This window comes from Vipera ursinii (genome assembly GCF_947247035.1).
Source record: "Vipera ursinii genome assembly, chromosome: 1".
Classification (NCBI taxonomy): domain Eukaryota; kingdom Metazoa; phylum Chordata; class Lepidosauria; order Squamata; family Viperidae; genus Vipera; species Vipera ursinii.
Genome location: NC_139512.1, coordinates 155,714,364 through 155,739,758, shown reverse-complemented (window position 1 = coordinate 155,739,758; position 25,395 = coordinate 155,714,364). Strand labels below are relative to the sequence as shown.

Sequence of the window (25,395 nt, the reverse complement as noted above, 5' to 3'; positions counted from 1 at the left end):
ATATAAAATCAGTTATTTCTGAAATAGTTGCTTTATGGAAAGTATTTCATTTAGAATAAATAACTGCTCCAAAAATCAAGTGATTAATCTTTTCCTGAAAGGGACAACAATGAAAAATAACAGCAAAGTAACAATCTGAGTAACATATTCAAACTGGAGAACATTTATTCTTCTTCACTTGAATGTTCTATTTTTATATATGCTGGTTTTGTTTATTAATTATAGTTGTGAAATGTTAATTTAATACTAACATGTTATTTCTTTAAGATGTAAAAAGAATTTGATTCCAAGATGTCTGTAATTTCAGACCAACCAACCAATTTGCAGCGTGCTTCTAAATTAAAGTTAAAATTAACATACAGTATGCTTCCATCAGGTAACATAGAAATAGGATACATAAACTATGAAATATTAAAACATAGCACACCGTATTACCCATAAAACTTGTTTTTCCATTTCAAGTTTATTAAAACTTTAGCAGTACAAATGATCCAGATTGTGGATTATCAAAAAACCAAACTGAAGTCCACATTTAAAAAAAAAATGTTCCCCAACGTGTCTCTAGAACCTAGAAGCAGAGCGGAAACAGTAAGTTCATAAACTCATCCATGCCTATTATCTTCATCGGTTCCAGCACTTGATTCATGATCGGATTTTTTATCTTTGCCATGGGCACGATCTCTCTCCTGATATTTTGATTTTTGGTTGATCTCCTTTTCTCTTGAAGAACGAGATCTGTCCCTTTCCTTTTCCTTACTCCTCCGCGAGTAAGATCTCTTCAATTCTCTGTCCTTGCTGCTTCTTCTTTTCTTTGAGTCAGGACTTCTCTCTTGATTTCTATAGGACTTTTTGCTTTTATTCGTCTCGGAGCTACTGCTGTCACGGCTTTTTGAACGCACCTTTTTTCCAGCCTCTTCCTTTTTGCGGGAACTTTTGTACTCTTGATCCCGATGCCTGTCTTTACTTCGACTTTCTTCCCTCTCAGAGCTATGGGATTCCTTCCGCCTTTTATATTCTTTCTCTCTGGACCTCTCCGGGGTGCCTCTTCTCTCTCTCTCTCTACTCCTTGATCTTCCTTTTCTTCTTACTTCCTTATCTCTATGTTTGGAATAATCTTTACTTCTGCTGCGGTCTCGTTCTTTACTTCTGGACCTGGCTCGTTTGCCTCTGTCCACACTTCTGCTTCGCTCTCTGGCCCTATTATTGGAACTATGTTTGTTTTTAGGCTGCTCACGTTCCCTGCTTTTTGAGTGTTCATGTTTTCCCCTGTCTTTACTTTTGGTATGATTCTGGCCATTACTTCTAGATCTTCCCCTTTTATTCTTCTCCTTGCTTTTGCTTCGTTCTCTGCTATGAAAGTCGTTATATTTTTCTTTGTCTTTTTCTCTGCTTCTTGATCGCATTTTTTTATCTTCATGTTTACTGTATTTTGAGTCTCTTTCTTTACTTTTGGATACCTCTTTGCTTTTGCTCTGGCTTCTGGATCGAGCCTTTCTTTTGGCTTTGCTTTTGTTATGTTTGTCCTTATCTTCTTTCTCAGAATTCCTCTTTGTCCCTCTGTCTTTACTGCCGGATTTGGGATCTTTGGGCTGTGTTTCTTTCTCTCCTCTTCTATCTGGACTTTCAGAACCCTCCCTGTGGTCAGATATTTTTCTTTCTTTTCCTCTTCCTGGACTTTTTTGATCTGCAGCATCCTTCTTGTTTTCATTAATTTCACTCCTTCAAGACAAACAAGCAAACAAACAAACAAACTTGAACATAAAGCTAGTGAAATAATCCCACACCATTATCTGAATTTACGTTACAAACTGCAGACCCAGGGAGGTACATGATAGAGAGAAGTACCTCTATAATCAAAAATACAACATACTATTGGAGAACTCTACTATATGAGTCAAATGTGACACAACAGAATGAGGAGGTCTCTAAAAAATTTGTGGAACAATTTCCCATGAGGGGAAGAAGAAAGCACACGTACTTTCTTCTTTTAATTTCTCTATACTTGTTTTAATTTTCATTTAGCAGATTATTACTTTTTTTTCTTCTTCTAACAAGATTCTAAATGAGCACAATAGGAAATGGAAAAATCAAATTATTATTTACAGGAGTTTCATTGCCGCACTGACTATTGAGTTACTTATTAAGTGAGATTAAAAATCAAATAAATAAGTAGTACAGAAAAGGCTACAGCTTTGATTGCCTCTTACTTGTCTCCTTTTATCCATCTTTCTCCACTTGATACTCTCATCCTTTGAGCTCTCTGCATTTCCTGTCTCCAGTGTGGAGGAGTCTCACTGCGTCTAAAGCGATCCCTTGACCTGGATCTTGAAGGTGTCCGGTACCGCTTTGAATACAAGAGAAAAAATGAGCTAAAACAAGATGTGGATCCTAATTTGTATAGCAGCTGGGATAGCTTTGATTGCAAATTACCCATTTAAAAACATAATAAAACCTCAATTTAATGGACCATTTGGGGATAAGAATTGTTTGTTGATTCAATGTTCAAGTGACATAAAGTGATACAATTGATACAGAAAATGTCAACTGATACTTATGCAAATAATATAAATGACATCAAATGTCCAAATTACCATGGAAACAATAAACTTTCTTGGTGAAGATGACATCTGATGTAAAATTTTATCAGTTGCACCTGAGGAATTGTGGTTTTACTGTATAAACGCTCATAGAATAAAATTAACTTAATTGTGCAGCTGAATTTTTAAACTGAAGCTCAATGTTCACTGAAAATAACACAGTAATATAACAATAGCAAAAATATAAAAAGAAAAAAGGGTGCTGTCCAGGAGAATACAAAAATGTATTTTAAAAAATAAGGGGAGATACAAAATTTTAAAATAAATAAGAGATCAAGTAGTATAAGCAGTCTAATTAACACAATACTTAAAACTTTTGCTGCTATATTAATTTTTCAAAGTGATTTCTCACACTTTTAAATACCCGTCTTTCAGTTTTCCAGTGTCTTGTTATAATACCACTTCAAATCTATGTCATTTAACAAATTATATTTTCTTCTTTTTGAGTTAATGTTACTTATCGTTCTCATTTGAAAGAAGCCAATTAATAAATTTACTTGTTAATTTTAACATTTTTTCTAGAGCTTTGCCATACTTTGACCTCAGTTCTAAACATTTGATCCTTGAAACAAAAATATAAGACTTTAAAAATTCAGTTCCTTGCAAGCAAGGATTTATGGGAGATTTCCTTAGCAAATCTTTGTCCCACAAAGCTAGTGAACACTGATGAGTTTCAAGGAATCCTCTAAGCCACTACCCTAAGAAGCCTTGGCAGAAGGCAGTCCATTACTGGAGAAGAGAACGATTTAGCAATAAAACATGTGCATACCTGATGGTAAAGGAACCCTCATGAAGACTAATAAAACATGCATCCCAATTTAAAGTCAATATACTGACACAACCTCAGCTTGTTGTAGAAATCACTATATTCTAACCAACCTGCAAACATATATAGCTTATGGCCACAACTAAGCCCAAAATTTCTACTGCTAAATGAGACATTTGTCAAGTGAGTTTTAAAGCTGTTAAGTGGATCATTGCAGTTGTTAAGTTAGTGACACTGTTAAGTGAATCTAGCTTCCCTGTTGATTTTGCTTGCAAGAAGATAGCAAAAGGGGATCACAGAACCCCAGGACACTGCAACCATCATAAATTTGTGTCAGTTCCCAAAATCTGAATTTTGATCACATGACCATGGGGATGCTGTAACTGTCGTAAGTATGAAAAGCAGTCATATCTCACTTTTTTTCAGTGCTGTTGTAATTCATACAGTTATTAAAGTAACTGTTACAAGTTGAGGACTATCTACAGTATATTGCTTTCTTTGTCTTGATATCTTAGCATGATACATAAATGCAAAATGCTGGTTTTGTTTGCTAAACTTTCTGGCTTTGGCCTAATTAGATAGAGATAGATAAGACAGATAGATAGATAGAGACAAAAAGACAGGCAGGCAGGCAGGCATTTATGTATATGTCACACAACTAAATCACAGTTTATTAAAAGCCAAATATCAAAGAAATTAAACTGCAAAAAGCAAACATACCCTTGGTCCCCTTCCTTTTATTTTTCTTCCAGATCTTGTCACCAATAGCCTTCGATATGATGTTTGACAATTTGATAGATTACTAGAAATTAAGAAAAGAAAAAAATCATTGCTGTTTAACCATGATTTATTAAGTTTCTTCCATAATCACGTACTTCTGAAGCTCACAAGCTGCCAAGACTATACTAAACATTTTCTTCATAAAAAAATAATTCAAATATTCAGTGGTGAAGTGATAGTAATAGTAATAGTAAATTCTAAGAGCCTTAGACCAGCAATGCCAAACTAAAATGCAATCAATGAATAAAATACAGATAACAGTAAGATATAACAAGGCAGTTTTCTTACATTACATAAAGATGACTGCTGAACCTCATGGATATACAAAATTAGCTGAAAATAGTTAATAAATATTTAAATGATAAACATATTATTTATTCCTCCCTTGAAGAATGTTTATCAACATCAGGGAATAAATCCTACTGAAAGCAATGTGCTATCTTTTAAGTAATGTTGCTAAAATTGGTGCTGATAATTATTTTAATTGAAGGTTTAAAAGCTATTTTAGCAGTTTTGTGTTAATGGATATTTTTAAAATGTGTTTTATGGAAATTGTTTCATTTTTTAAACTGCATACATTTTTGACAAAAATAGCTCAAAGATTTCCAAAAGAAACAAAAGTATGATCAATAGAACAGACATAATTATGCAGGAATACAAGTTCACATACAGTTTATACTGATCACAACTTTGAGGTTATTATGTCAGTCTCAAACACACACTAAACTTTACATTTCCCAAAGCTTAACTTCAACCAAGTTAATATATTTTTTTCTATTCACCCCAGTTAAGATATAGTCTTAGCCAAAGTGGGCTGAATCTCACTGCAAAATCCCTAAGGACCAAATATTTTCATATGGCTTATTTTTTAAGTGGATCTGTTGATATCCTAGGAGATTAGCATATGAAAAATGTAAATGAGTTGCTGATTTCCCATATAGAGTTATATTGCTCTATCCTGTTTGATCTGGCTTGACATTTTGGTAATTACATTGCTTTGGGTGGGGTGGACAAATGCAATATTCTGTGTACTGCACTAGTGCGTCAAGGGTCATTTGTCCCATTCTTCAATAAGAACAATCACCCTGATTGCTGTCAGATTTGGTGGATGTCTTTATGGGAATGTGCTCTGTTAACATGAAATGGCTTATCAGACAAGCGTCTACCATACCCTTTTGGTGATAACTATCAGGCTAACCGTAACGAAATTACTCAGTTGAACAGCCAAGTAGGGTGTGGATGTGCTAAGTATGAGCTGTTTGGTGGGTGTCTGCAGCCTCACCTTTCTAGAATTAGTCAGAATATTGTGGTATACATCAGAATATAACCACTGTGCTATGTGATCAGAATTACTGTTCTGTTTTTGTTAATCCTGGTTTATGCTTTTAGGCATATTAAGAGGTTACAGCCACTTTAATAAATAATGGAGAAAAGCAAGGGAAAACTTTCTCTAATTGCTAGGTGCACAAGTGTTGATCCCGAATGTTTCTTCTGTGATGGGGAAGAAACAATGAGGGGTACTCTACACCAAATAACTGGAAGTTGTTGCCTTTAATACTGGCATTCGTGGTTACAAATTAGTAGATTAGTTGAGAATGGTTTCCATAACCATTTTATCTGCCTGATACTGTAATTATTTTCCCATTATATTAGTCTGCCTTATGTTATGTTTCCACCATTTAGTTAGTAATTGTAATATGTTTACACATAGATCTTAGTATTTTAATATCATAGTATTGTGTCGGTAAACAATTTTAAAAACCCTTTACCTTTCCCTTTCTCTTTCTCTGTTCTTTGTCTCTTTTTCCTTTTCATCTACTTTGGGAGGACTTTTCCTCATCAGAAATCTGTTTTCTGGAACAGGAGGAATCTCTTCTGGACGGACTGTAGAAAGTGGCTGTTGCAATTCAGGATTTTCTGTTTCAGCTTCACTAGCTGAACTTAAATTTATAAAACAAAAGAAGACATTTATCTGTATTTTTAGAATAATGTTAAGTTTTCAGATGCCAAACATATTTCAAATTTACTATACTTTAGAAATTTGTGTGGGAAAGTTGCAAAACATTTAATATTTTAATCTGAACTGTGCTGGTTTTTCTTATGCCTTGCAAGTTCTAAATACAGGGTTGAATATGAGGACCTGCTTTTTTGGTCTTTTTACTAGCATAGTAATTTAAAAAAAATACTCCTCCTGTTTATATATTATTGAACATGTATGTAAATCGACAGATTTAATCGTGCCTAGGGACGGTTTCTAAGCTGCTAACCTACAGAAAGTGTCCAGGTTGTGACCCTCCAGCTTATAAACAACCCCTTAGTTACGAACAAGCTGCCTGCAGCACTCAAAATGGCAATGAGATTGGATTTAAGATGGCAGGTGGCACTTCTCCCTGCTAACTGAAAAACCTTTGAAGCCTTGCAAGGACCTCCATGATCATGCGTTAATATATTGCACAGCCTATTTTCAGGGGTTCCTGAAAGCCCTGCACAGCCCAAGACAGAATGCTGTCTGTCGTTGTGAGTCATGTCCCACTCCAGTTTTTCTCTAATTGACTGGCAGCAAGATCCAACTCAAACGGCAGACATTACTTTACCCCCATGAACTCAAGCATCACTGAAGCAGCACAATGCCTATGTGAGCATCACAAAGTAAAGCAAGTATTTTTAATATACAGCTAGTCCTCAACTTACAACCACAACTGAGCCCAAAATTTCTGTTGCCAAATGAGACATCAGTTAAGTGAATTTTGCCCATTTTCACAACCACATTTGCCAAAGTTGTTAAGTGAATCGCAGCAGTTGATAAGTTAGTATCTCAGTTGTTAAATGAATCTGACTTCCCCACTGACTTTACTTGTCAGGAGGTTACAAACGGTGATCACGTGACCTTGGGACACAGCAATGGTCATAAGCATGAACCAGTTGCCAAGCATCTGAATTTTGATCACATCACGACATGCAGCACGATGCTGCAACGGTGCTAAGTGTGAAAAATGGTCATAAGTCACTTGTTTCAGTGCTGCTGTAACTTTCAACAGTCATTATTTTATTTTATTTATTTTATTTTAATTCCATGTATATCCCACCCTTCTCCGAAGACTCAGGGCGGCTTACAAGCTTAGCAGTAGCCTTCATTCTAGGTATATGCCTGCTTATTAGGGCTTTCACACACCTCCCAAGCGGCATTATTACAAAGTCAGCTTATTGCCCCCAACAATCTGGGTCCTCATTTTACCTACCTGGGAAGGATGGAAGGCTGAGTCAACCTTGAGCCTGGTGGGATGCGAACCTGCACTAATTGCAGGCAGCTGGTGTTACTTAAGGAGGCATTAGCCCACTGCTCCACCCAATCAACTGTTGCAAGTTGAGGACTACCTGTATGGCACTGCCTGTTTCAAGAAGTTCCTGAAAACATTCCATGGATTCAGCTGTTCCTCAGCTCATGGAAGAATGCCATTCACATTTTTGACTTGCGTTGGGCTTCTGTTTTTCTCTTATTACACAGTAAGACAAACACGTGACTAAATAGCTTGTTCCAGTTTACATACAAATGGATTTAAAGGAAGACTTAGGAACAGAATTTGTTATTGACCTGGGGACTTGCTGTATTACAAAACCGCTGGGTTGACCTCCTAGCAACAGAAGCATTGTTCTCCAAGTATCTCAGATTTCATCCAAAAATATATTTAAAACCATTATGATTTTAGATACATAAGAAATCTATTTGATAAAAAACATATAAAAAGATTTATTTTACAAACAAACTGTAATTGACAATGGAAAATGTATCTTTAATTCCTTCAAATTATTCTATGTTACATTTGTTGCAATAATAGCGCAGGAAGGAATTTTTTTTAAATGCTTTCATAGAAATCTTCCCTCTTCTCTATTTACCTCTTTTTGCTTTTTTTCCTCTTTTTCTTTTCTTTCTTATGTTTCTTAGAGGTTTTTTTGTGTTTCTTTTTCTTTTTCTTTGTTTTTTCTTCAGCAGCACTGTCAGATTCAGTTGACGAATCAGAAGACGTTTTTGAATCACTTGAACTTTCTGAATCACTAGATGAAGAAGACGACTTGTGTCTTTTCTTCTCTTCCTTCTTGACTTTAAATGAAACCAACAGAAAAGCATTTACCGCCTAAGCTTAAAAATACTCTTTTCCTATCTTTCCAGTTTAATTTCCAAATATTAAAGCAAATAAATTATTTCCTAATCATGATTTTTCATATATGAAAATGCTAAATATTATTGTTTAACTGCAATTACAGTTGTGACTGTACCACGTTCAAGTAGAAATATATTGTTATACCCCCAAAGTCTAAAGATGCTTAATAAACAATTTTAACAATGATGCTCTTAAAGCATTAAAATAAGCCAAATAATTAATTTCTACCAAAGGTGACTGGAAAACAAAAGATTAAAGCTGATTTTTCCCCCTTTGCTGTATTGGCAATCTGGAACGGCAGACTATTATTAAAAAGGTATTTTAATCTTACCTTTGGATTTTGGAATTAGTTCTCCACAACTCAATATTCGCACTTCTGCATACGGTTTACTAGATGCATCTGTCTTCTGATTTTCTATTTCTCTTACAACTTCTTGCCCCGAAATTACTTGTCCAAAAACAACATGATACCTAAATGAGCGAAGCATAATTTTAATAAATGACTGACATATCTATCTCATGGAAGAATTCAACAGAATTTTCCAATTACAAGTAAAAGACAAAAATACGTACCCATCAAGATGAGGGGTAGGCTTAGTTGTTCTTTAGATGACACCAGAGGCAAGAATTTAATAAAAAAAGGATAATATTAGTATCGAGTTGACAGCGTTCGAGCACAAATTTGGTATGACAGAAGTGAGAAATTTGAACAAAATATTAAATATTGAACAGTCAATACATTAAAATTTATATAAAGTTCTGCTTATTAGTGTAACTGTACCTAAAATTCAAAAAATATGTTTAAAAAATATATTCTACAGTCTAGTTTTGAGTGAGATAGTATACTTTGACAGCACTATACTATATAATGGCATGAATATTCAGAATTCTTCTGAATAGGAACAATTTCCTTCAATTAAAATATCTGATACTATAAAACGGGCTTAACTAGAACATTTCTTCCAGGCATCCAATTCCTATGTAAGGAACACTTTTAATAACCTGAGCCATTATTTCTGTAAAACAGTTTAGACTCAGGTTCTTTTGTCAACCAGGCCATACCGTATTTTTCGGACCATAAGACGCACTTTTCCCCTCCCAAAAGTGGGTGGAAAAACGAGGTGCGTCTTATGGTCCGAAGGTAAGCGAAAACACTTGTCTCCCGTTCAGTCAACGCAGTCCATCAGCTCCATTGGAGAGACGTGATTGAATGAAGACATGGAATTCTCCGCCCTGCCCCTGTGATTGGTCGGCAGGGGAGGAAATACGGACGTGCCTGCCATGCCTTCTGACTGCCTCCCCCTCCCTGCGCGCACACATTTTCTTTCTTTTACCTCGCTGCTAAAGAAATAGTTTTTGCTAAACTAAACCTCATAGGCGACTTGCCCCAGCAAAGCCGTGAGGAGTTGTCCCTGCAGGTTTCTCTGCGAAGTTTATTGGAAGTGATTTCCCATTTGCAAGATAACACTGCTAATTGTTTGAAATTGCTTCGGCATCTTAGAAAACCTATTCAGGGAAAAGAAACTACCGGTACCTCTTTCTTTCTTTCTTTCTCTTTCTTTCTTTCTTTCTTTCTCTTTCTTTCTCTTTCTTTCTTCCTCCCTCCCTCCCTTTCTTTCTTCCTTCTCTCTTTCTTCCTTCCTTCTCCATTCCTTCCTTCCTTCTCTCTCTCTCTTCCTTGCTCCCTCCCTCCTTTCTTCCTTCTTTCTCTCTCCTTTCTTTCTTTCTTTCTTTCTTTCTCTCTTTCTTTCTTCCTCCCTCCCTCCCTCCATCCTTCCTTCTCTCTCTCTCTCTCCCCTCCTTCCTTCCTAGTATACCGGTACTATTTGGTTCAGAATATTTTTTTTCTTGTTTTCCTGCTCTAAAAACTGGGTGCGTCTTATGGTCAGGTGCGTCTTATGGTCCGAAAAATACGGTAGTTACTTCTTGTCAATTAAAGATGTTATGTTATTCAGTTTCAGTAGTACAACAATACTGAAACATTTGGCCTCATACTAATTTATTCATTCCACAAATCTCTCTAAACTTCTATACCACTGAGCAAATAGTGTACATTCATTTTTGAAGAGGCAGCTTATGCTTAATATAAAATTGAAAATAAAGAAGCAAAGACAAAGATTTTGAAGACACTACAACCATCAATATATTACTCAACCAATAATTTCAATTAATTGCAACTGATAAACATGTAGCCATTGAATTCACAGTAGAACTTATTAAAGATTTAATATTTAAAAAACTAATGTATTTTTATTTGTTCTCAAAGTTCAGTTATTCATTCCCTCGGACGATTCCCTTCCTCTTCCTGAGCACATTAAAGACTTATCAAGGAGTCATTCCCATTCACCTGTCAAACTTCTGCCTATATATACTGTGAGAAGCAGGGGACACAGATGTGTCCTTTATTTCATAATGAATAGAATTGTAAAAATAGCATCTTCTGTTATGTCTGGAATATTCAACAATATTGCTTGTAAATAAATGTTAACTTGCTCTGACAATCAAAGTATACATACATAAGCATTATCCACTTTCAGCCCATATCACTATTTAGTCCTTAAAAAGCTCACAATTATTACACATTAAAAGATTTTTTTAATGTAGGCATTAAGTTGCAACTATTTAGCTCTTACATTGTTAGAACACTCTACATACAGCTCTCTTTTTGAAATATAAGACTATAATAGCTGTCCCTATTTCAGAGGAGATTTTGATTCTGACTTATTTGGCTATTTGTAATTCTATTTATTATTTCCACTTAGGACAGAACAAAACAGATGCACCATTTACCTCTGAGAGAATTTAACTCAGTATACAGATATGGTGCTTTGTAAGTAGCAGGAGAAACATAGTAAAGAAACTGTAGTAGTACAAAAAAGTGAGGAAAAGTTTATTATTACCTATATTTCCACACTAGTAACAACTGACTTGATTTATGGAACTTTGCATTATGTAGTGAACTTTCATGGGTTTTATATGGAATATGTTTTAATGATTATATGGAAGAGAAACTGTATTGGGGAACTGAGATTTCATGGAAGACAAGGCCTACTAATATACTAATTACTTCTGACTTTTCTCTCCCTCAGAATTATAATAGTTTTATGTTTTGATCTCTTTGTGATGTTAAATGCCAGGTTGGTTAATATTCTCACTCTCATCTCTAGATGTGTTTTGGTGGGAATTTTGTCCTGCCATATGTAATCAAGACTTGGATTGTGAAGGATTAATCTCTTCAGCGTTGCTTTTCTGTTCAGCACCCTAGCAGATTATAAAGTGTTCTTATAGACTAGATTCTTCAGTCTGGTACCTCTATCATTCCAAAAGTAGAGGAACCAGAGCTGTCTGAAAATTATGGAGGTTATAAAAATTTGAGGATATAAAGTTCAGGAAGTTAGTATCTATTTTTCAGGCTCAACGCACTGTCATAAATAAGTTTAGTTTAGACAAGATGGAGTATATGTAGCACATTATTTTCTCACAAGGTATTGACAGTCAAATTGTTTTAGAAAAAATGTACCCCTCTTAAGAGATCAAAACTGGGGAATGCTTTGTTTATTCAGATTATTGTCAGAGCTTTAATAATTTGCTATGGCGTGAAATGTGTTTTACAAGTTTAGATTAGTAAGTTAATTAGGATTCAACTGGGATAGAAATACGGTGCATTCATCAGCCCATATTCTGTACCCTTTCATTTTAGACTGATCGATGGATGTACATGATGCCTTCACTGGCTCTTGGGCCCAATGCCAATGCTGTCCCTGTATAAAACAGTACAGACTGTTTACGGACTAGAGAGAAAAAGAGCAACTTTTCTAATATATTTCACCTGGGAATATTATCCCAAGCCACAGTATTACTATTTAAGTTTTCCCTCACTTCGTCTGTTCAACATACGCCATCAAAACGGACCCTGGAAATATCATTCAGCTTCCCATGACAGACAGCAGGAGGTATACTCTGGCGCAAGCTATGTATCTTACGCAGCTTCACATCCCAAATCAGGAAAAGTGCTTTTGCTTTAGCCCAATGTAATTCTCTTCCCTCAGCGCTTCTGGCTGGAAGGTACAAAACAATCCCACACTCATTATGAACATGTCCTTGAGACTCAGTACATATAGAAACTATTGAACATGTTCTCTTGTATATCCACTTAAAATACAGAATCTTGAAATCCTCCAATTGCCACACTTCTGACTAGTCAATTGGACACAATAACCAATAGTAAGCAATGTCTACTTTCTGACATCAAACCTGAAGTAACATGCAAGGCTGCCAAGTTTTGCATGGTAGCATGTAAAATTAGACAAAGGATAATTAAGAGTAATTGAACCTGCCAGAGTAGGGATAGTCAGAAGTGGATGAGGCTCAGCATTAGCTTTTGGGTATACATTCCATGTCAGCTATTGCACTACATTATATTTTTCTCAGCCACAACAGGGTTTCTGTAAGAGAAGCTTACAATTGTTATACTTACAAATAGACAGGTATACAGGTAGTCCTTGACTTACAACAAATTGCTTAGCTTGAAATTACGACAGCTAATTACAACCCAAGCCTGAAGTTCTGATGGCCATGTTCTTCCATAGTTACTGCATTTGGCAACTGGCCCCTATTTATAATTGTTTGCAGTGTCCCTCCCGATTTATGACATTTTTTTCCAAAAGAAGGTATTTATTTCTGGTTTTCAGAAAAAAATGCCCCATAGCAAACAATGGCCTCACTTAATCACCATGGCATTTGCTTAACAACCATAGTGTTCACTTTACAATTGCTTCATGACTGCCAGAAAGTGGTTGTAAAATCAGTCACATGGTGACCTACTTTAGCACCATCACAACCTACAACTTGTAATTGGCAGGATCCATTAAGATCCCAAGTCAAGGACTATGTCTGTTATACGGTATGTGTATGCTTGTATTTTATACTGTTATTTCAAGTTTATATTATCCAGATTGCTAATTTTATTTTCTTCTTGTTATATACATATAGCCTGTGCAAGCCTTTTAGTATATTTGATTTGACTGTTGGTACTTTTCTTAACTATCCTGGGCTTGTCAATTTAATATTGGTTATTTTAAATATTTGAATACCAATTCTCTTGCGCTGATTAATGATTGCAATAAGCTTTCTATCAAACCATTCTCATCTTTTACTATGGCACGTTGAGTTCTTACTCAGGAGCAAGACCTTTACTAGTAGATTCCCCTCCTCCAATTATAGCACATGTTCAATAGAGAAGTCCATCTATAAGTTCCTCTACATTTAGACTTTTAAGAAATATTTTTATTGTTATATTGTCCTTTTTTAACTTTTCTTATATTTACTCTAATTGTGTTTTTAATTTTATGTACTTGGAATTTTTTGGAATTTTGTGATGGTAGTTGTTTTTGCTGAGTTTTGATGTACAATACTTTTTTTGTAATAATTTCTAATTTTTTTTATAATTGTATTTCTGTTTATCTTGTAAATTAGTCTTAGATAGATCTCCCATAATTCTTAGAAATAGATAAATAAAAGCATTCTCTGTGCTAAAGGTATTGATACTTTGTAAACAGAAAGTCATTCCAACAATTCAAAGTTCTTACAATCATAAGGAGCTCCATCCAAATGATGGAGCTAGCATGATACTTACATAAAAAACTGTGAACCATTTGTATCTTTCCCTCTGTTGGCCATTGAAAGGAGAAATTCTTTGTTGTGCTTTACAGCAAAGCTTTCATCTAGAGAAAGCGTTTGAATTACTTCAAAAATCCAAGTTATTACCTTGCAGTGGCATTTTTTTTTTTTGCATTTTAAATTAGGATTGTCAAGCTGCATAAATGTTATCATTGCAGTGCCAAAAAGTATTCAAATAGATAAAACTAAAGACAGAAATGTATACTAATAATTCTCAGTTTATTGGACAAAAATATAAATATTATTCAATTAATATTGTTGAATTGCATATATAATGAATGAATGAATGCAAAAATACAACTATCTAGCAATCCATTGATCTGTCAAACAAGAACAATTTGTAAGTGACTCATTATCCAAAAAGACAGACATATTTTTTGGAAAAAAACTTTATTATATTTTGCTACCTACATTTATAAGTGTGCCAAAATAATATGTTGTATTGCTAGATAAAAAAAAAATACCTGATGAGCAGTCCTCTGTTTTAGAAAAGGTAATTTGGAAATTTGAAATAAAAATAAATTTCAATTACTTATACAACAGACTTTGTTTATAAGATATTTGTGTCATAAAAGCATCTTATCTAACTTCCAGTTACAGCCTTTTAATACCATCAGCTCACATTTCTAGGAGCATGAAAAGAACTCAGATTGATTAGTCAGAATTAACATTCAGCCATCTTGGAATTTTTACAGAGAAAGACCGAAACCAGATCCATTTATTGGTCTACTTGGTCCAACTGCCAAACTAGCATTCATTTTCTGCCAAAAAAAATCTGTTTGTTAAAGGCATGTCAAATGACTGGAATGATGTTTTATCGTTTTCCCTCTCTGCTCAGACATGAGCAAGGAGGGCTGGTTTGTTAGCAACCAATGAAATGGTTAAGCTGGGCTTGGCAAAGGGAAGTTAAATGGAGACAAGATGCAAGGTAGGGGGGGAGGGAGAAGGGAGGGGGAGGGGGGACTGTTAAAGATAAACTGTATGTTAAAACTTTTCAATAAAAAAAAAGATGCAAGGCTGTCACACACTTCAGGAAGAAAGGACTTCCCACCTTAAGAGAAGTAGAAAAAGAGATGGGTTGGTATGCCACTGATTGCGAGATCACTTGAGGCCAGACTTTTTAAAAGGTCTAAAATAACTCTACAGTTTATGATCCTCATTATGAACCTCAAAATAAATTAGTTATTTTGTAGATCCATCAAATAGGTTGCTCCTAATATATTCACAACACAGCGGTGGAGTTGTAAGCTAACCTGAGAAAAAAATAGTTCTTACCTTCAAAAAAGCCTCCATAAATTGATTCTCCTCCTCTCCCATTTCCTTGTATGAAAAAACAACAACATACATCTAAGAAAAGATCCTGCAAGCATCCAATAGAAGATAATATAGATAGTTCAGGGTTGAACTGTGGAATCCTTAGTGTTCTCTGAGCTTGGTTGTTTGTTTGCTGACATTTCAATACCTGAATTGGGTAACATCATCAGTGCTAGTGAGTATGGGGTTTGCTCCCTGTTTCTGTACAGTAACTTGCCCTGCCACCATTGCGGAAATGTGGTTTTCTCCTTGGTAGTTCTTTGATTAAAGTATAATTTTCTGCCAGATTGTTTGTCTGGTGTCAATCCCTGCTTATCTAGGTATTGGATGTTGGAACTGACACCAAAGACCCCACAAACTTTAAAATATTTGTATTCAAACTGAATATTTTTATAGAAGATATAGTTATGGAAGAAGTAACAGAAAACAAGTCTGTTATTTTACTATCCATCTAGGTAATTTAAAGTGGACATTAATGAAACAGAATGGGAGAGTTCTAGTTTTTCTTATATTTTTACAAATGAATTCAGATTTTTTTAAGAAGAAAAAAATGGCAATATTTTAGTAACTTCTTTAGCAAAGCACTCTGCTTGAAACTATCATAGAAATTCATTCCTAAATTTTGGCAAGAGACTATTATTCCGAGTTTCCTTCCACAAAAAATAGACATCAAAATTATTTAAATACTGTAAAATTTATTTATATTTGAACAATTACAGGTAATAATTTGGAACAAGTAATGACATACCTTCACTGAAGTCACCACCTTGGATCATGAAATCTTTCACAACTCTATGAAATAAACAACTTTTGTAGTGAAGTGGTTTCTGGGTTGATTTTCCAGTACCTTTTTCACCTACAAAGAAGAAATAGTTTAATGCACATTAAATATTAGTGACACAATCTCACACAATGAAATACAAGTCAAATTGTAAATCAACTTTTGGTGATTTTTAAAACTCTAAATACTAAGCCATTAAAAAAAGGTCACACAGTACTAATAGTAGTAAAAAAGAAGCAAATAAAACGTTTCTACATAATAGGCAAAATCCACAGAACTGTACCCATTTGTTAATTCATACAGCTAGTCCTCACTTAACAATTTAAATTGGTTCCAATGAAATAGTCACTAAGCAAACAACATGATATAGACAAAAAAAGAAAAGGGGCCTTTCAACATTACTGAATACTGCCATCTCATTTAGACAGTTTCCTTGTGCAGAAATGCCAGTGTTATTCTCATTCTGGCATGTACTGTTGTCAGATGCAGAAATTTGAACCTAAATGTATGTGTGGGTTGGACAATAATTTTTAGTACCATTTATTCCCACTGTATTTATAAACAGTTGCTATCTGAGGCAGTTGCAAACAAGGATTGCTTATATAATAAAGTGGTTTGAAACTTCAGTTAACTTCTCAATTGTAAGACTCTACTATTCAAGGATAGGTTTGTATGCATTTTGTTTTGGATAAAGGCAACCTTGTGTACAGTGCTAAGGAAATAGGAGAAAAAAAGCTATAGTTGTTTTTCCCCGTGTATCTCAGTGCACACTTGAATGAAAGAATTTAACCTGCGCTTAGGTCACCCTCGAGTTATAACCATTTGTTCAGCAACGTGTGAGCAAAGGGAAGGAGATATTATGGTAAGATATGGGCAAGTGTCTTCTGTAAGAACCTAAATGAAAGTCAGAATTAACAAAATTCCTCTGAGCTCCAATACGACAGTGGAGAATTTTTTTTTCAGAGTTGGAATCATCCAGGTTTCCCTATCTTTCTGACTATAGGAAGAAACACTTAGAATTCTCTGAAAACTTTAACTATGTGGTTCCACATTTCAGTGCAATCCCAAGAGCAGAGCCATCATGACCATAAATTACTAAGATGTAAGACATTTAACAGATAGTCATTATTTTATATGTATGAATTAATACATACTTCAAAATAGATCTTAAACTTACCAAACTTAAGATAAATGTGTAATATTGCTATAGTTTTATGCACCTTTTGACATTATACTTAAGAACAATTAAATCAGCATTAGCTTTACATAGCAAATTATGTAAATAAGGAAAAATATCTACAAACCTGTACAAAGGCAGCGAAAGTTCTCACATGTTTTTGGGCAAACATCTGAAAATAATTCAAAGACAACTCTTCCAGCTAAAATTAAGAAAAGAAAAACCCATTACATTTATATTCACTAACTTTAAGAAGGCGAGCTTGCATGCATGAAAATAAATATAAACCACTTATTCTAAATCGGTTTACCTATGCGTAACATTTAACATTGAAACCAGCAGTCTTACCAGGGGTGTTATTGATGGCTATGTCAAAAAAACAACGAGGTCTTTGGGTTTTCACTCCCATGGCTTCAGAATATTATATCTGAAACAGAAATGCAAATCATAAAGAAATTTGATTATAGCATACTACTTGATTTATTTATTGAATTTATTGGCTGTCTATCTTATCACAGGGTAACTGTAGAGTTACTAATAACAATGATAGGTAAGATATTACAAGGCTTTATTATTTCATGCAGAGAAAAATATATAGGCAATAATATTGCACCAAAAATATTGAATTATTTTTATGGGTTCTAAAAAGAATGCAATACTACATATTTATATTTAGGAATGACCACATTGGAGCAGTCCAAACTGTGTTAACAATCAACTTCCAATTCCTTATGTGATTGTCCCTCTAACATTGGGGGGGGGGGGGAGAAAGCAAAACAGTGGTATGCTAACCAGTGAACACATTACTGTATGACCTTTTCCTTCCACCTCTCCTTTACCACATTTACCATTCTCTTACAACTTATTTCAGGTATACCACAAGGTGATAAAGCAGTCACCAAATGACTGGATGAAAAAACTATTCAACAATGCAAAGTAATTTTCTATAAAATATTTTATTTTTAAAAAGTATTGATCCTGCTCCATTTCAACAAATCTGAAAATATCACATCATAACCAAGTCATTCTGGTTCATTTATTACAATATTAATTTATATGGATGCAATTCTGGTTTGGATTTGCAGTGAGGGATGGTTAACATTAAATAAACGTAGAGAAGGGAATATATGGAAACAATGTTACATCAATCTTCTCTTAAAAAGGCACAAAGTAAATTATTTTTTTGACAATTATAAATCCAGAAAAGGCAAATCTTTTAGGATCTGATAGTTGAAAGGTTATTTCTCCAGCATCATAATATAAATCGCAGCATCTTCCTATTTCATCTATCCCTGTGTTCACACTAGTGTATAGCCTTCCTTATATACTGAAAAACAGATGAATCTGCTTAATATTTAATGTTCCTTCTACTTGGTATTATTTCATATATGACAGGACAAACACTGATGAGGCATCATATATGCCAAAACATGGAGAATTAGCAGAGTTCCAGGTTAAAGCTACAAACAGGAAAATAAATAATGGCTGAATGTTAATTTCACTTCTTTCATAATATAAAACTAGTATTTGATAAGCATGTTTACCAGTTTATTGAAAGCAAATTATAAATTACAGCAGCCTTAATCTATTAAAACATATTTATTTCACTGAAAATTTAAGCCTATAAATTGGAAATTCCCTAATTTTTTTCTGCAGGTTAAAATTAGTGTGTTTTAAATCAGTATTATTTATTTTAATGTTATCAAAAATTCCAGAGTTCTCTAGATCATGATACACTATTTATGTGAAGAAAAAAGGTCAAAGAATTAAGTATAGCACTCCACACTGCTTTCCCTTTTGAACTTCCAAATACCCCACATTTTCAACTATTTATCTTAAACAAGAGAGCCAAAACCTATATATTTGATTACTTACTCCCATGTAATTCCCAATGCCTTATATAATTGTAAACACATGAAACAGCAATGGATACAGGCAGTCAACTTACAATCATTCACTTAGTGACTGTTCAAATTTTCAAGTACTGAAAATAGTGACTTATGACCATTTTTCACATGTATGACTGTTGCAGCATCCCCATGGTCATGTAATCAAATTTTGGGTACTTGGTAACTGGCATGCATTTATGACAGCTGCAGTGTCCCGGGATCATGTGATTCACCATTTGTAACCTTTCCAGCTGGCTTCTGACAAGCCAAGTCAACGGGGAAGCCAGATTTGCTTTACAATTGCATAATTCATTTAACAACTTCAGCAATTTGCTTAACTATTGTGGCAAGAATGGTTGTAAAATGGGACACAATTCACTTAACCTGTCTTGCTTAGCAATGGAAATTTTGGGCTCGGTTGTGATATATGTTGAGAGCTACGTGCATTTGCTTTCTTTCTCATTTATTATTCAAATTTATACAGTCATCCTTTCTCATATACGGTAAATGATCATTGGCAGCTAACAGGCAAATAAAAAACATAACAAAAAAGAGTAATATTATAATGCTATTTGAAAATGAGAAAAAAATATGAAAGCATATAAAAACCATCACAGAAGACATAAAACCACCAAGGCAATTACTATGGCCACAGTACCAGCACCGCCACACTCCTGAGTCCCCATGCCCAGGGTCTTCAGGGCCGTGTGAGGGTCCATCTGATCTGGGGGAGGGGGGATCATGTTCCGTAGGGCAGATGCCACAAGGAAGGCTCTCTTCCTGGGTCCTGCCAGACAACACTATAGTCGATGGGACGTGCAATATGCCCTTCTTCCTAGACTGGATGGGGTAGGTAGATGTAATTGTGGAGAGGCAGTCTGTCACGTAACCTGATCCCAAGTCTTTCTTACATATAAGCCAAACTAGACCATTTTTGAAGGTTAGGATATAATTGTTTATTTGTACAAATTCTCCTAATACTATATGTATTTGAAAGAAAACTAGATTTAATCCCAAACCATTTGCTTTAGGCCATGAAGGAAAAAGTTTTCTGTTTAACTTACAGTAGTAAAGAGGTAAGCTTTAAAAATCAGGATCGATCTCACACACATACACCCTTTTTTGTTAAATACAGTATCTATGACCAGCTTTCATTGGATAACAGCAGCTCTGCTAGATCACACAGAAAATCCTGTCTAGTCTGGTGTCTTGTTTCTTATAGCAATTGACTAGAAGCTTGATTAAACAAAGTAGAAACGAAGGCAGGCTGAGAGGGATCTTTTTTTTAATATTAAGAGGCACAGTATGCAAATTATGGTTTGAATTTGGGGAGCACATGTACATTTAATATTCTGAAAGTTTCACTGCCCCAAATGATTTGAGACCTTGTTCGCATAATATGTTATTTTACATGCATTTAATAAACCAGTACTCTTTGAGAAGCCAAATAAAAATAAGTGGTCTGCTTTTTTGACAGAACTCCTTCCTCTGTCATTAGGGCAAAGCAGGTCATTAATTTCTTGGATGGCCAAAATGATGCTACTCACTCTTGTGCATAATGTTTCTTGTGTTTCAGTTTAGGCAACATACAGTAAATAACTTTAATTTTTTATATGAATTTTTTTTTACAAAAAGTTTGAAATTTACAAATAAGGGTTTTTTTTCTAGTATTCAGGGGTGGATTGATAAAAAAAACATTTAGCCTGGAGTTGATTGATAAAAAAAACATTTAGTGTGGTTTAAATATTCTCTTCAAAAACACAAGATACCCTATTTTTAAGAACATTTGTTAAAATATTTTAAATACAACAGGGGCAACATAATTTTATGACTTCTATATTCACCTTATACTATATTTAAACCAAAAAAGTAAAATATTAAGTTCTAAATGCTCTAGCTTGAGAGTTTCAAACTCATAGAACATAGGCCAAATGTGGCCCTTCAAATAATTTTCTGCAGCTGGGAACAGTATTTTAAAAATGTGAAATCTACACCAAAAGGCAGCAATGCTCCCTGATTACTTTAATGGGTATTAACAAGTAAAGTGAGAGAGCAACCAAGATCAACAATCTGTTACCCTCCTATGCATACACTGAATGTAGCATCTCATATTGCTTTAGGTCCTAGGTGAGCTGGCGTCTTCTGATTTTCTCCCTCATATTTATTTATCTGTCCAACTAATTTATGCTTGCCAGGCAACAGGCAAAGATGTACAAGGCAATGGCATTTACTGGGTTCATTGCAATTGCTGATGCCCGCAGCTCCAAGCTAAGAAGAAAGTGTGACCTGACACAAAACCTGGGACCGACAGGCAGAGGGGTGGTTCAACTCCTAGCTTTGCATCAAAACATTGGCCAGGGCTGTAGCCTACTCCTCATTACTTACCTGCTTTTACTAGCAACCTCTTACCACCATGTCTACTTCAGGTTTAATTCAGGTGGCTTGCTATGCCAACCTTGGTACTTCCTGTCTGGGAGCCTCAGATGGACAAAAGGCTTTGCATGGGGAGACAGTGACAGGACCCATGAAACCCAGTGCAGTGATGACTCAAGCCCAGCTGTTAGGAAGTACCCTATCTGAGGTTTCAATGATCCCATTTTATAATGGGGTTGCTGGGGTCCTTTGTGCAAAACTAGCTATCCACCACGTATCAAATTTCACTGGCAACAACAATCCAAACTGTCATTGCATTGCTACCACTATGGCTAAAGTAGCTGTACAGCACATAAGTAGAGTACTGCAATCTCTCAACTGTTTTTGTTTCTCTTTTCTGAATCATTTCTAATATTATAACATTTTAATTAAGAAGGAGCAATGGGATGCTTATACATTATCCTAAATATGGCTGGTTATTTCATAAATATATTTACTGTATGATGTATTTATTGAGTCTCATGTTTCATTTTATTGTTGCCAAATTTAAAGTTTGTTTTAGGCTTTCCTAAATAACTTAGTATCACAAATTTAACTACCAAACCCAAAGCAATGGAATTGAAATAAATCACTTCCAGTACAACTTGCAATACAGTGGTACCTAAGACTATCCAAAAGAAAAAAGAAAAAAATTCTTGGATCCAGAATGACAGATGTATAGAATAATCCATTATGAAATGATAAACTTTCAATAAACATATCTTTAATTACAGAGATCTTGAATTCTTTCTATTACATAAACCTTTTGGGCAAAGCAAATTCCCATACTGATATTACTAATTTAAAGGAGGATGCACATCAGTTTTTAAATGTCTTATGAAAACAACTGTATCAACTAACAAATATTAAACCAATTCCTTAAAAACAGATTAAAATAACAACTACAATAACCACTGTAACAAATGTTGGATATTTTTCCTGATTTCTTCAAAAAACAAATGTTTGACCGGGCACCAAACCTTACTTGCAATCAAACACAAAATTAAAATGTTGAACACGGTGTACTGTCACTACTAGATTACCTTCATGATTCATCCTTGATGAATTGAATTGTGTCACAAAAAATTAAAATGAGATTTATCAAATACAGATCACAAATAATTCTTCTCAAATTTGTTGAGACTTTTAAGATAACTTGTTGCACTTGACATGTCTTTTAAATAATGCAGAAACATTTTCCTTCAATTTAAATGTATACCGGTATTCAAATATTAATGTTAAAAATAGGAAACTTAGGAATTGACAAAAATATAATCAAACTGTCTTATTTGAAGCAAAGTTAAAATTTTGACCAATCCTTCTGCAAAATACATCCAATAATGAGAGGCAATTAGTTGCAGTGGTTTAGATGCTGGCTTAGAAACCAGGGGACTGTGAACTCTAGTTCCACCTTAGGTATGAAAGATGGCTGGGTGATTGGGCCAGTCACCCTCAGTCCAATCCAATTCACAGGTTTGTTGTTGTGGAGAAAATAGAAGGGGAAAGAGTATTATGTATGTTCGCCATCTTCTTATAAAGTAATAAAGATAAAATAAAAATCCAACAAATAATGTTGCATCCATAACCAAATCTGTAGTTTTATTAAATCTGCCTTCCCACACCTTCTACTGAATATATTTGTTCTCATGTTTAAGAAAAGGAAAACTGAGGGAGAGATCAAGAGCCAAATTTTGCTTCTCCTTAGGAAAACCAAAGCAAAATTAAATTCGTGCCCTTTGTAAATTCCTGAAGATACAAATCGTTATAACTGAAAAGCATAAAATTGTACTACTTCGTCATCTCCTTCTCTCTCAGAATACACGATGTCTTTAAATATGATTTGTACATTTTATTAAAAAAATCATTGCTTGTTTTTTTTTAGAATTTCAAAACTAAAGTATTGCAATGACAAGCAATATGTGAAGATCTAATTTTCAAACAAAGTGCTGATTTTGGAATGTATGATAACTAATAGATGGCAAGTTCCTGTAGAGTATGGGAAGATCAATACAAAGGGAACAACAACACGGAGGTAATTTAAGAGCGATCCCACTTGGTCTACAACTGATTCAATTAGTTCCTCCCCTCTTTTCATTGTGTCTGTTAATGTCACCACTCGCTACTTTTTTGGCCTTTTTCATCTTTTACTTCGGATACTATTCGGAGCAATCGTCCCATGATCTTTCTTCTCTTTTTCACCAAGTTTTTTTTTTTTACGACGAAAAGGACTAGTTTGTTTCATTAAAAAAGCCGCTTAAATCAGCCTAGAATCTTTCCCCACAAACTGGAGGAAAAGGGGAGGGGGGAAGTAGCTTTAATTTTGTTGCTTGGGAAGAACAGCAGGTTCTTCTCCCCCACTCTTGCACAAGTTGCCCGAAACAAACCCTACAAATCGCTATTAAAACCCGAGGAAACCCCCCCCTCTCCCACCCATCGAAGGCCCTGTGTTGTCCCTCAGCCACTCAACGCGAAACTGCTTCTCCTCCTCCTCCCCCCTCGACCTGTGGAGAGGGCGACGCTTCTCTCAGCGAGGCCTTCAGGATCAGCCTCTGACTCTGAATGAGAAAAGGCCTCTTCCCCGTTCACCCCACCCCCCGAGTCAGCGTGAGGCAGATTCAAACTGGGAAGAGAAGCGAGCGAGCCCTCCTCTTCCTCCCTTCTCTCCCGCCCGCTCGGCTCTAAGACGGGGGGGGGGGGGAGCGTCTTCTCCCTCAGGCCACCCTCGAAATTTGCCTCCGGCTCTTCTGCGGACCCGCTTCGCCGGGGCTCCTCTGGCCACTCACCAGCCTCTCTCGTGAGGCCCGCCAACCTCCCTCCGGCCGCGCTCCTCACCACCTCGCCTCCGCCGCCATGTTAGGATCTGGTGCAGACGGACTGCGTCAGTGGAGGAGGGGACGAAGCGGGAAACCCGGAGCGGCTGGAGGCTGGCGCGGGCAAAGGAGGGGAGACCGGGCGCGCGCGCGCTCGTGTGTGCACGCGTGTGTGTGCACGCGTGTGTGTGTGTGTGTCGACGCGCTGGAGAGTCAGAACCTCTGGCGACAAAGTCACTCAGCCTGGCGCTTCGGCAAGGCGGGCAAAAGGGTTTTCAAGATCCCCGCTCCGCTGCTAGGCCTTTTTTTTTTTTTGCCGCCCTCTTGGGAACGCTGGCTCTGCTCTGCCTTTGGCGGGCTCCGGGCCTGGCCTCTCCTCTGTCTTGGAATCGGCGGCCAAGAAAACGAAGGGATGCCCTAAGCTCGCGTTTCTGTTTCCGCGATTAAGTCAACATGTTTCCTATATCAATTAAGAGAAGCGTTTCAAGCCGCCCAGCCCTATTACAACGTAGCCTCAGCAACATCGAGACTTGACTGCGCCCCGAGGCTGGGTTGGTCATCCACCCCACGTCCTGGTATCTCTTCGGCTATTTATTTATTTATTTTTATTTTTATTCCATTTATATCCCGCCCTTTTCCGAAGACTCAGGGCGGCTTACAAGCTTAGCAGTAGCCTTCATTCTATATCTGTTAATGTAGGAAAAGGGCATTGCATAAAGGTTTTGTTTGCACGCGTTGCTGTTTACTTCGAGAGTAGAGCTTTTCAAGGCACAAAAGGAGTTTATTGTAGTAGATATAAATTTGCAGAAGGATCAGGCTGGAATCAGACGTCCTAGGCTTTCCCTCGACACAACCTGGAAGCAGCAGTTATTCATAATTAAGGCTCACGATCCCTCCTTTGGATACGTACACTCTTGTCACCGATTTTGATTACCCTTCCTACAATTATTTCCAACATCTCCCTTTCACGCATCTGTGTGCTGTAATATAACTTCCCAGTAATTACTTAATAATTCAGTTTGCCCTACTG

At 35.8% G+C, this 25,395-nt stretch overlaps 1 protein-coding gene across 1 annotated transcript; it reads right to left on the bottom strand.

The window, feature by feature from the left end:
• Nucleotides 1-444: 444 nt before the first annotated feature.
• On the bottom strand, nt 445-24,508 carry PPIG (peptidylprolyl isomerase G). The gene is made up of 13 exons (XM_083365539.1): nt 24,339-24,508; nt 17,603-17,681; nt 17,382-17,456; nt 16,045-16,152; nt 15,258-15,302; nt 13,939-14,026; nt 8,877-8,906; nt 8,635-8,774; nt 8,038-8,242; nt 5,913-6,083; nt 4,084-4,165; nt 2,208-2,344; nt 445-1,719 (listed from the first exon to the last, which is right to left on the bottom strand). The coding sequence occupies exons 2-13, from the start codon at nt 17,661-17,663 to the stop codon at nt 603-605; spliced, it is 2,259 nt and encodes a 752-aa protein (XP_083221665.1). The 5' UTR covers nt 17,664-17,681; nt 24,339-24,508; the 3' UTR covers nt 445-602.
• Nucleotides 24,509-25,395: the final 887 nt, after the last annotated feature.